General features: G+C 49.5%; 1 protein-coding gene across 14 annotated transcripts in view; it reads right to left on the reverse strand.

Annotated features, from left to right (window-relative positions):
* Positions 1 to 7,973, reverse strand: part of EPHB2 (EPH receptor B2) — a 119,080-nt gene extending 111,107 nt beyond the window's left edge. For 4 of the 14 annotated variants that reach the window (XM_053400587.1, XM_053400583.1, XM_053400581.1 and 1 more), the window contains exon 1: positions 7,574 to 7,970. In XM_053400587.1, the coding sequence (XP_053256562.1) occupies positions 7,574 to 7,664 (91 nt within the window). In that variant the 5' untranslated portion in view covers positions 7,665 to 7,970. Of the gene's footprint in view, positions 1 to 7,573 lie in introns of all 14 variants that reach the window. The other 10 variants (XM_053400584.1, XM_053400590.1, XM_053400582.1 and 7 more) reach the window with 4 other exon arrangements.
* Positions 7,974 to 12,331: the final 4,358 nt, after the last annotated feature.

Below are 12,331 nucleotides of genomic sequence, written 5' to 3' on the forward strand. Positions count from 1 at the left end.
ACCGGCATCATCAGTGCTGCCGGCCTATCAGGACTCTTCCCCTCACCCCGTGACCCAAAAGAGAAACACCCTCTTGTTGCCACCAATGACAAGAGGTATTCTCCCCCCCACACACACACAATTCTTGTTGGCTGTGAAAAGGGGAGATAAAGAGCAGGAGAAAATTTTCCCTCCACTTCCTATTTTTTAAAAAGTAGATCCTGTCACCAGATGCAAAAGGAACTCTCCCTTGTTCACTCTCCACGATTAAAGAAGACTCTCTCTCTCTCTCTCTATTCCAAACCTGGATGTGCTGATCTAAAAATATTTAGTGTAAATATTTTAGATACAGGTTGTTGCATTTCAGATGGAGACCTTTAGTGCCATTGCAGATGCCACTGAAGATGGGGTAGCTGTCACCAGCCTCAGATGGTTCCAGATTCAAATGTGGGATTTAAATGTGCACATCCGATCACACTCTTGTCTTTCTTTGACATTAACATTTCCCTGTTTATGTCTAGCAGTGGGAGATCTCCCACGACTGCAGCCAGGGCCACTCTTTCCCTGCCCATCTGTTTCTTTTGTGATTCTGCTTGGCTCTGCAAAGCATTATCTTTGAAAGCATCAGCAATGCACACACCGCAGGCCAGTCGAGTGTTTCTGTTTCATTTTCTGTTTCTCAAAGCAGCCTGCCTTGCTTCTATCCAGGGAAGAGATCTGTGTCACGGGATGCCTTCTCCAGACAGATGGCATAGGATTAGAATCCACAGCCCTTCATTCAAGAACACCAGTGCAAATATCCAAAGGACTCAGCTGGGAAGGTCCCAGGAGAGACAAACTTAAGCCTAGAAGGTATTATTTGTTGGTGCTTTTGAGGCAGCTTAATTCCTTCTCTAAAGTGGGAATGAGGAACTTCCAGCCCTCCAAAAGATGGGAGCTCCAGTCCAACACCATTTAGAGGGCCACATGTTTCCCGTTCAAGCTCTACATCTGGCCCTCCAGATATTGCTGAACTACAACTCCCATCATCCCTGGTCACTGGCCATGCTTGCCGTTGCTAATGGGGATTGTGCACTCCAATACAGTATCTACATCTCTGCCCACTTAGAGGCATTGAAAGGGAAGGAATCATTTTGCTTTTGTGTAACAGCTCCCCCCCTCTCTACACACACACACACACACACACACACACACACACGACTGTTCACGCTGACTTTGGTGAAAATAAAAAGCTTCAGGTGTTACAAAACCTTTAACTGCCTTAGGCCACAGATCCAAGAACTAGTGCATGCAGTGTTCCATGTAAATTCTGAATCTGAACTCTGCCCCCCCCCCCCCCCGCAATGGTCAAAATCCTGGAGCTTTAGCCTTGTTGGCAACTCTTGTTTTGATTTTTTATAAGGTGCTGAACATGACAAATCTTAAGCTGGGACCTCTCAAATATTGCCAAACACATCAATTGAATGCAACTCTAGAACAGAATAGCATTAAGTGCTGCAGCTTAGATTTAGGCGTCTGCTTTGCATGCAGAAAGTCCCAGGTTCATTCCTCCAAGTAGGCTGCAAGAGCCTCCTGGTCTGAAACTTGAGAGAGACATTGCTGCCAGTCCCCAGAAAAGCTTTGCTGAAAAGGAAAAGGGGGAAAAGAGCCCTGCTGAACCACCACCTTCTGCAGGAATGAGTTCCATAGTTTAACCACATGTACCGCATGAAGAAGTCCTTTGTTTCCTCTGTCCTGAATCTTCCAACATTCATTGGGTGTCCACAGGTCTGCTGTTGTGTGTGTGAGAGAGAAACTTTCCTCTGTCTCCTTACTCCATGCCAGGTACCATTTTATAAACTTCAGTCATGTCACCTCACCCCATCCTCGCCTTTTCTGTAAACTAAAAAAGCTCCAAAACACCACAGGCTTTCCAAATCATGGTTAACATAATCCACCATGACCTCAAGGTCTTGTGATCTAGGAAAGCAATTCTCTTGTTCCTATACCCTTCTCATACCATCTTCAAGACAGAAAGCCATTGCATGTTAACTCTTAAACGCTGTCCAAAAAAAAAAGGAAAGTGTGCATCATGTCAGCTACTAAACATCATCAGTTATATTGCATGCTAAGCTTGTCACAGATAGTCAAATACCATGGGCAAGAGCTAAGCGTGGACCCATCAAGTTAATGAACACAACTAACTTAGGTCTATTAGTTTCACAATGGGTCTGCTCTGAGCAGGACTTGCTAACCAATACAAAACACTCGATGAATGTTTGGTGAATACAGGGCATCAACACCTGCAAAGGTGAATTCAGAACGTCAGGTACAAGAGCTCTGTTGGATCAAGACACAGGAAGCCCTTCTAAATGTCCGCCATCCTATTCTCATTATCAGTGTTAGAAAAGAGCCAGGCGCCAAGCGCATTTTGCAACTGGAGTGGGTTCAATTGCGACCACGTGGAGATCTCTGGGTGCCAGACTGAGGAAAGCAAAATGTTGCTGAGGGAAGGATCTGAAATATTTTCCTTGAAGCTTCCATTTGTTTCATTCTGGGTTGTTTTATTTGATGTTTTAATGTGTTGTAAACCACTTTGTGATTTGTTCTTTAAAATATAAAGTGGTATAGAAATGAAAATACTACTACTAATAATAATAATTTATCATTATTCCTCTTAGGGGGCAAAAACAGGGCCTAGACATTCCATTGTGGTGACCGTAACCCAGGTTAAAGGTGCCATTTGGTGATTAGATTATATATCTGATTTTCTAACACTGCTCACCATGGCCAAACAGATGCCCTAATTGAAGCACACAAGCAGGTCCTAAGTACAACACTAACACTTCCTGCTTGTGGTGTAGTGGTTAAGAGCGGTGGACTCGTAATCTGGGGAACCGGGTTCGCGTCTCCGCTCCTCCACATGCAGCTGCTGGGTGACCATGGGCCAGTCACACTTCTTTGAAGTCTCTCAGCCCTACTCACCTCACAGAGTGTTTGTTGTGGGGGAGGAAGGGAAAGGAGATTGTTAGCCGCTTTGAGACTCCTGAAGGGGAGTGAAAGGTGGGAAATCAAATCCAAACTCTTCTTGTCTCTCTGAGTAACTAGCATTCAGAGGCATACTCTCTCCCACAGCAGGATCTGTCTCTGATGGCAGGATCTGCCTGTCATTTATTTTAACTAGGAGGCAATAATTGTCAGGAAAGCAGAACGCAAATCTAGGGAAATAAGTCTTGGCCTTCCCCAAAACCCCTTTGCTTTCCCAAAGATCTCAAATATAGTCTCTTCATCTCTATAAAGGTAAAGGGGCCCCTGACCATTAGGTCCAGTCGTGGCTGACTCTGGGGTTGTGGCGCTCACCTCACTTTACTGGCCGAGGGAGCCGGCTTACAGCTTCCGGGTCATGTGGCCAGCATGACTAAGCCGCTTCTGGCGAACCAGAGCAGCGCACAGAAATGCCGTTTACCTTCCCGCTGGAGCGGTACCTATTTATCTACTTGCACTTTGATGTGCTTTCGAACTGCTAGGTCCTGCTAGGGAAGGAGCAGGGACCGAGCAACAGGAGCTCACTCCATCGCAGGTATTCGAACCGCCGACCTTCTGATCGGCAAGTCCTAGGCTCTGTGGTTTAACCCACAGTGCCACCCGCGTCGATAGGCACTGAGTAATTCTCCAGGCTCAACCAAGACGCCTAGGCTCAGCCAAATGTCAGTGGTTGGGGGAGATAGCCGGTAATGTGATGTCCTCTGGATATCATTTGACTTCAACTCCCATCATTCTCTTGCCTTTTGGCCCTACCAGTTGGGGCTGATGGGAGTTGGAGTCTAAGACCCCTGGGAGCCATCACCCAAGTTTTACATCACAACAGAACTCCCACCATGATCAGCCAGTATTTGATTCTGGACAGCTCTGCTGGTTGCAGTTGCAGCATGATGCTGATAATGCCAAAATTGCAAGTTCAATCCCCATATTCCTGCCTTGCAGGGGGTTGCACTCTATGATTCTATGATTCACCACTATAAATGAGAATGAAATGTTTTGTGCGTATGAAGTAGAAAGGAAGCTGCCATTGGTCATTGGTTCTCCTAGCTTCGTACTGTTGAAACTGATCAGTGACAGCACACCAGAGTTTCAGACAGGGGTCCCGTCCCAGCAATTCCCATATATTTATTTGTTATTATTCCCAAAGGAGCCAAGGGCCACAAACAGCAAGCAACAAAACCATAGTTAAAACAACAACAACCTTTAACACAATTCCAGTTCAGACAAACACTGGGAAGAGTTTTGGGCTTAAAAGGATAGCTGGAAGAGGAAACTGCTCGGAAAAGGCACCAGAAACAGCACCTGCCTAATATTCAAGGACAAGGTTTTCCAAAGGGTCGGTGCCACCACACTAAAGGCCCCGTTTCTACATTGTGAGGAACAGACCTCCTGAGAAGATGCTGTCTGCAGGAATGTGGTGATCAATCAGTTACATAAGGGGTGCACCTAACCCTTGGCTAGATTTGACAAAGGATTGAAGCTGTGACCTTCTGCATGCAAAGCTGATGATTTACTGCTGAGCTGAGGCCCTTCCCTTAAGACATAGAAAGCTGCTAGACAATTGATCCATTTAGCTCAGTGTTGTCAACTCTGACTAACAGCAGCTCTGCGGGGTTTCAGACAGGAGTGTTTCCTGTACTTGGGCACTTCCTGCAATGACAGTATTTTAGGTAACCAAGTTTACATGGGGCGGGGAAGGGGCCGGGAAGCAACAGAAGTCTGGCAGAATCTTAATGCCGAAATTGACACAGGGGAGCTGTTATCAGATCTCCCAAGCTTTTTTCCGTTCTTTGCTTTAGTGCTTTATATAAATATATATAGCCACTGGGATTCCAATTTTGATTACACCAATAGAGCTGGGGAAAGGGGTTGTTCACACTTTCCTCCATGCTGCATGCTGGCTCTAAATCACACAATCTCTCTCTCTCAGCTGCTTCTGACCGAGCATCATAAGGAAGGGCCTTAGCTAAGCAGCAGAGAATCAGCTTTGCATGCAGGAGGTCCCAAGTTCAGTCCCTGGCATCTCCAGGTAAGGATGGGAATGCTCCCTTGCCTGAAATGCTGGAAAGCATGTAGTAATGAGGTGGATGGACCAATGGTTGGATTTGGTAGAAGGCAGCTTCCTATGTTCCTAAACCCGTTGGCGGTGTGTGGAGGAAGGAATCTTGGGTTTGGAAAACAAATGAGAATAGATTTAAATAGTCACTCCAAACGCTGCTTTGGCTGAAATCTCAACACGCCCCGCCAAGCTAAAAAATAATAATATTGGTGGCTGCATTCATAGATCTCCAGCATTCTGCTTGACGCTTGTGATCCATCCACACACAACTCAATATTTACATTGTAGTGGATTCCCTGAACACACACACACACGTTGAGTATTTTGTTGCAGAGAACAGTGGTTTAAATGGTTTTAACTGGGGTAGGGGAATTCTCATGAGAAGTCACATCATCTGGAACCCATCTACCCGCTCCAAAAATTCAAATCAACAGGACAGGATCTGAGAGTACCCTTAGAAACCCAAGGAAGTCACGGCTGATGAATCTGGAGCTACAAGACAACTAGAGCATATGGAGGCTGCATGGAGGGGGGCTGCCCCCCAAGTGGGTGTTTCTCCATTTTTTAACCCTCTTGCCCAATACCTTGAACTTCTGCAAATACATAAAAGCCTGCAGAACCCCAAATATTGCAACAATAATCCTGCTCACAAATCAAGTGTGACGCGGTCAGCATTGCAACGAAAATATTTGGCACCTGTGGTTGCCACCAGTTCACCACCAGGAAGTTGGGGGAGAAAAAAGTCAAAGTTCCAACAGGGCAGTAGGTGGCTCCCAAATCATGAAGTGAAAATGTGTGCCTGCCTCAGTCCTGGACGTGGGTGGGGGTGGGGAATGACACGCCCCTAAAAGTGACTGTTGCACGTCATGTCTTGGATTTGTGCTTGGCGTATCCCCGGGAAGGAAGACCACAGAACATTGCACATGGCCAAGAGTTGGGCTTTTAACTTAGCACGGCATACTAGAGCACCAGGCGGTAACTTCCAGGTCCATCTGGGCCCACATCTAGCAGGAAATGGAGAAGGAAGATGGGTGCTCTATCTCTGCGGAAACATAATGGGGGGAAGCAGAACCAGCCCTGCGACTTGTGTCTCAAAATGGCGTTGCACAAGCAAGTGAAGGCGGTCCATCGCCCCCTCCAGACCACTTCCTAGCTGTGTGACTGCAGGATGAGACCATTCATGCACCAGCCTTGCTGCCGTGAGCGCAACCCATTCATAAACACATACGCACAAGCACCAGGTAGGGCAAAACCTGTGACATGAGAACATCCACCACATTTCTCCTTAGAGGGTCAGTGAAGGCAGCCCATTGTTACTCCACCTTGCAGAACATGATTGGCTCCTGCTGGCCACTAAGGGCAGCCCACCTTTCTTCTGCTCCCCCCACTCCCCAAATTTCTGGCCAACTGTCACAGGATGAGGCCGTTCGTGTGGGGACATCATTCCTGCTAGTTAATGAGGACCATCCTGTCCTCATGGAAGATGAAAGGTTTGACATGCAGAAGATCCCAAGTTCTATTCATGGCACCTTATAGACCTGGGAAGAGCCACTACCTGGAACCCTGGAGAGCTGCTGCCAGTCAGTGTAGACAAGATAGAGCTGTATGAATTGATGCTCTGACTCACAGCTTTCAGTGTTCCTGTTTGGGATAGGCCTTCACAGGCAAAAGGTCCCAGATGCAACCCTTTGCATCTCTAGAAAAGGCTTCCTGCTGAAACGCTACAGAGCTGCCACAGAGTGGGCAATATTGAGCTAGACGGCCTGCCTCTGCTTCCTGTGTCCCTAAGCACCCCAGGTGACGGCCACCTGTCAAAGGATGTCAAAGAATGAGGCGACCGCCCAGGCACCATTCCCACTGGTTCGTGAGGGCTCCTCTATTCTCCTCCTGCAACCCCAAACGAGAAAGCAAGTTCCAGCCCGGGCTGCGGCCACCTCCCAAGCATCGTGCCCGTTCCCCTTCCATTCCCCCACCAGCACAAAAGCACAAACACGCTCTGGAAGCAGAGCCGCGCCAACGCCAAGAAGCGAGGCAGCTTTCAAAATCCAAATGGCAAAGCCACGTTGGAGGAGCCACCGTAGGAGAATCTACTGCTGCCCAGCCCAGCCCAGTCCGGGCCGCCCTCACGAAATCCTCGTAGGCAACTCGCTGGCCGGGCCTCCTTCCTCCTCCCGGCCGCTGCCAGCCAGGCCAGACCGGGCCAGGGAGCGGCCTCTCAGCGCGCCCTGGACTCCGGGCTCCGGCGCGCGTTTGCCAAGGCAGCGGCCGCTTCCCAGAGAGCGCCGCCCGTCGAGGGGGGCTGGAAGCAGCAGCCGGAGCCGGAGAAAGAGCGACGCGGTGCTGGCTCTCCCGGTCCGAGGAAGGGCTCGTGCTGAGCGGCCTCGGCTCCCCTACCCTCGACCCTCCCCCTTCCTCTCGCTACCCCCCACCTCCCCACAAAAAAAACCCGAGCGCTGGCCGTCGCGGGGCGCCCTTCCCGGCTCAGCATCCTCGCCGTCGCCCGCTCGCACTCACCTTCCACGGCGGCGGCCAGGCGCAGCAGCGGCGGCAATAGCAGGAGCCCGAGCCGAAGCAGGAGCGCACCCGGGCCCGGCGGCGGCTCCATGGCGCGGCGCTCTCAGGGGCTCTAGGCGGCCATGGAGCTCCGAGGAGAGCGGCGAGGCCGGCGGGGGGGAAAGGAGGAGGAGGAGGATCGGGGGCTGGAATGGGGTAGGGAGGAGGATCGGGGAGGGGGCGCTGCCTGGCTCGCTCGCGCCCCGCTTGGACGCTCGCTCACTCGCTCCGTCCGCGTCCGTGTCCGCCTGGCGCTCTGGAAGAGGGAGCGAGAGCCGCGGCTTCTGGACGGAGGCGCGCTGGGCTGGCCGCCTGCCTGCCTGCCTGCCTGCTTGCCTGGAAGGCTCGGGATGCTGCAAAGGCAGGCGCGGCGAGGGGAGGGGAGCAGAGGGGAGGGGGCGCGGGGAGGAGACTGGCGGGGGGAGGGGGCGGCGAGCGAGGGGCTGCTGCTGCCGCCGCCGCCGCTCCGCCCGCTTGCCTCGCCAGGGCCGCGCCAGGAGGCCGGCGAGCGCGAGGACTTGGGCACGTCGCCGGCCTTTGCGCCCTGCCTGCGCGCTCTTGTGGATTCCGCTCTCGCCGGGGAAAGGGCTTGCCCAGCGCTTCCCTAGAGCTTTCCAGGATAGAGAGGGTTAATCCGGCATATATAGGGGGGGGAGCGGGGCGGAGAATTGGACGTGTGGCCTCAGAAGCCTCTGTGCACATGGAGATCCACTGCGAGGGGTGTGAGATGCATCCGTCCTGCGGCCATCTCACTCACCGCATCCCCCAGAGGGATAGGCTAGCTCTCTGGCCCTCAGGGGCTGCTGGTAGTCTCCGTTGCGGAATGGAGCCTGCGTGTTCAGGAACAGTCTACCAGATGATGGGGAGTACGGGCTTCTCAGAAGCTTTACTGCTGGCCAAGGTGGGCTGCGGTTTAGATATATGTGATATCTCAAGGGTTGTCACATGGAAGAGAAAGCAAGCTTGTTACCTCCTACTCTGGGTGGGTAGGATTGGAACCAATGGTTTCAAGTTCCAAGAAAGGAGACTCCGACTAAACACCAGGAAGAACTTTCAGACTGTTCGACCGTGGAACAGTCTCCCTCTGGAGGTTGTGGACTTTCCTTCTTGGATGTTTTTAAGCAGAGGTTGGATGGCCACCTGTCACTGATGCTTTAGCTGAGATTCCTGCATTTCAGGGGGTTGGACCAGATGACCATTGAGTCCCTTCCAACTGAACGATTCTATGAGTCTATTAACCCTGGGCTGACTCAGGCATTGTGAAATAAGTGAAACTGACCACCTTAAAGGGAACCTGGCTGTTAAGTCCAGAGTCTACTAACTGCTACGCTGCACCACTGTCAGGTGGAAAGAGGAGGCTGGACCACACATAGGTCTCAGCCACCAAGGTTCACTCTAGAGGAGGGAAGTCCCTCCAGACATTGTGGACTACAACTGCCATCCTCTCTGTCCATTGGCCATGCTGGCTGGGGCTGATGGGAGTTGAAGTCCAGCAACACTTGTCCGAGCGAAAGACACCTAGCAACATGCAAAAATCACTTATGTGTTTATTTGTGGATTCTCCACTTCCACCACTTAATGTAAAGACTAAATGTTTTTACGATTAAGCAGAACAACGTGCAATAACATTTTCTTTGGAAAGCTAGATTAAAAAACAAAACGTAACTTTGTCAAGTCAAGTCAAACTGAGTATGTAGGGCTGCCCATTGAAATCAGTAGACCAGGAGTAACCGGAAAGTATTATTCTTCATGCAGTACATAGCTGCTCATTGCAGCAAGAGGTGGAAATGGTTGCCTCTGTGTTAGATGGCTTTGCAAAGGCATCAGACACTTCCCTGGAACTGGAAAGGTCTGTCAATGGCTTTGACAGAGCCTCCAAGTCTACTTCTGAATACCAGTTGCTGGAGAGCAAGGATGTGAGTCCACTGTCACCTTCATGCCCCTTTTGTGTGGGCTTCTCAGAGGCACCTGATCAGCTACCAGGATGAGAGTCTAGGTGGGCCTTTGATGTGATCCAGAACAGGCTCTTCTGATAGTCCAGGAAGTAGCATCTTCATCCCAGTCTGGTTGGCTTGTGGCAGGAACAGGAGGTGGGGTACATTACTCGCTGCCTTAAGATTTGTTGCTCCTCAGGGTATTGATCTGAATTGTTGTTGTTAATAATATAGCTCCCTTCATCACAAGCTCTTAGGGCAGTTCACAAGATAACTTCTTATAGAAATTGGTTGTACCACTTGTATTGGAAAAGGAAAGAACACCTTTGGCGGTTGGTTCCCCTTGGGACCAATAGGCAGAAGGAGGCAGGAAGCCCAACAGTGGACAAAGGCATTGCCACCCCCTGATTGGTTATAAGTAAGAAGATAGTTTGCTGGGATCTGACAGAAGACAGTCAGAGATGGGTGGGGCATTGCCCCATTCACCCCATTGGCTCTCCCTTCACTGCTTGTCATCTTCTTGCACCCTCCAAACATTTGTTTAGAGCTTTGTTTCCAGAAGAACTGTGAATAGGCAAAAGAGTCTGGGATGCCCCCAACAGCGTTTTGCCCAGAGCAGACCTACTGCAGTTAATAGACAGAAGTGAACCATGGCCATTAATTTCAATGGGTATACTCTGAGTAGGAGCAGCACTGGGTACACCCCCTCTGTGTTTGCCAGCAGTTTCCTTCTTCCATTCCTGAAAACCCTTCACAAGGGAATCGCTTCCAAAATATCTCCCAAAGAGTTGAGAATAAAATATTGAAATGGGCGGGGTGTTACTAGGTGCTAATGTCACCTACTTTGGGGCTTCATTTGCTGAGAAGTTATTGTGTGATATTTTTACCTGAGCTTTCTGCTCAGTTAATCTTTGGTGTGCATTAAATGAATGGTTCATTGTGGGTGTCTTCCAGTGTTATATTGACACTGTCCATGCATTTGATTCAGTTTATGAATTACTTCCTACAAAACAGCACAAAGCAATTTAATAATACACACACACACACACACACAGTGTTATGTATAGAAACACAATGAAAACAATTTCATATATACACACACACACACACACACACACACACACACACACACATATATATATATATAACAACAAATCAAGTATAGATTTGGAATGGATTTGGGGGTTTTTAAGAGAAAACAATCTCCACTTAAAAGGCTTGTTGAAAAAGTAGCCATGTGAAAATAAATTATACTCAGAGTAGGCCCATCGAAATTGATGAGCTTAAGTTAGTCATGTCCATTAACATCCATTAACATCAGTGAGTCTACTCTAAGTAGAAATAGTATTGGATAGAACCCAGGTCTTCAACTGGTGACATTTATTGAACTCTTTTTATGTTTCATTGTTGTTTTTTTACTGTGTTGAGACTTCCTTGAAATTGTGAACTGCTTTGAACACAACCAATTTCAATAGGGACAAATTTGAGGTACTACACTTGGGCAGAAATAACCAGATGCCTAAATGCAGGGTGAAGGACACCTGGCTTGGCAGTAGTACATGGAAAAAGGATCTGGGGTTTTAGCAGACCACAAGCGTAACAGAGTCAACAGTGGATTCAGCAGCAAAAAAAACCCCTAATGCAATTCTAAGCTGCATCAACAGAAGTACAGTGTCCAGATCACGAGAACTAATAGTGCCATTCTATTCTGCCTTGGTCAGACCCCGCCTGGAGTCTAGTGTCCACTTCTTCTATTCTTCTGTTATTGTAGCTAGGTGGTTGAAACAGGGGTGCAGACCCACCTCTCGCCATGCCAAGTAACCCAAGCTGAGCAGAATTCATACCTGTTTGTGTTTCCAAGTGCTGGCAGCAGATTGATGTATTACTTTTGGTAGCAGTTGTGTGTCTGCGAATGTTCACTTCTAGCATTTTATGGAATGTGACAGGGGCTGCTTCCCACCCCTTTATAACTTCAATGCATCAGCATAGCATTTCTTAGCAATACAGTATATGGGAAACTGCCTGGAAACTTCAGCTGCTACTTTGGTTTGCACACACCATATAGTTTGCACATTCAGGGTTACTATTTGATTGTTCTTGCCTGCAATGAGTGCTGTGTGTTCCTGTCTGCAGCGCTGGCATAGAATGCTCTATCAGCAGGAAGCTGCCTTGTACTGAGTCAGGCCATTGGTCCATCTAGCGGAGGTGGAGCTAGCTGCTCCAGCACCCAGGGGTGGGGCTAGCCGCCCATGGGGGCGGGGCAAGTATCCCAGAGTGGCACCATCCACGATGAGCGTCCCAGGGTGGTTGGGTGGCAATGTCACCCCCCTCAGGGATGACACCCGGGGCAGGTCACACCCACCGCACTGCCCTTCCTCTGCCAGTGCCATTTAGCTCAGTACTGTATGCACTGACTGGCAGGGGCTCTCCAAGATTTCTGGCAGGGAGTTTGTCCCAGCTTTGCCTGTATATGCAGGGGACTGAAGCTGGCACCTTATGCACTCCAAGCAGGGTGTGTTTCCAAGCACAATTGAAAGTGTTGGTGCTGACCTTTCAAGCCCTAAACGGCCTCAGCCCAGTATACCTGAAGGAGCGTCTCCATCCCTATCGCTCAGCCTGAACACTGGGATCCTCCTCTGATGGTCTCCTGATGGTTCCCTCACTTCAAGAAGCGAAGTTACAAGGAACCAGGCAGAGGGCCTTCTCGGTAGTGGCACCTGCCCTGTGGAACACCCTCCCGTCATATGTCAAGGAAATAAATTTAATATAACTTTTAGAAGACATC

This window comes from Podarcis raffonei, chromosome 8 (assembly GCF_027172205.1).
Source record: "Podarcis raffonei isolate rPodRaf1 chromosome 8, rPodRaf1.pri, whole genome shotgun sequence".
In the NCBI taxonomy this organism is placed as follows: Eukaryota; Metazoa; Chordata; class Lepidosauria; order Squamata; family Lacertidae; genus Podarcis; species Podarcis raffonei.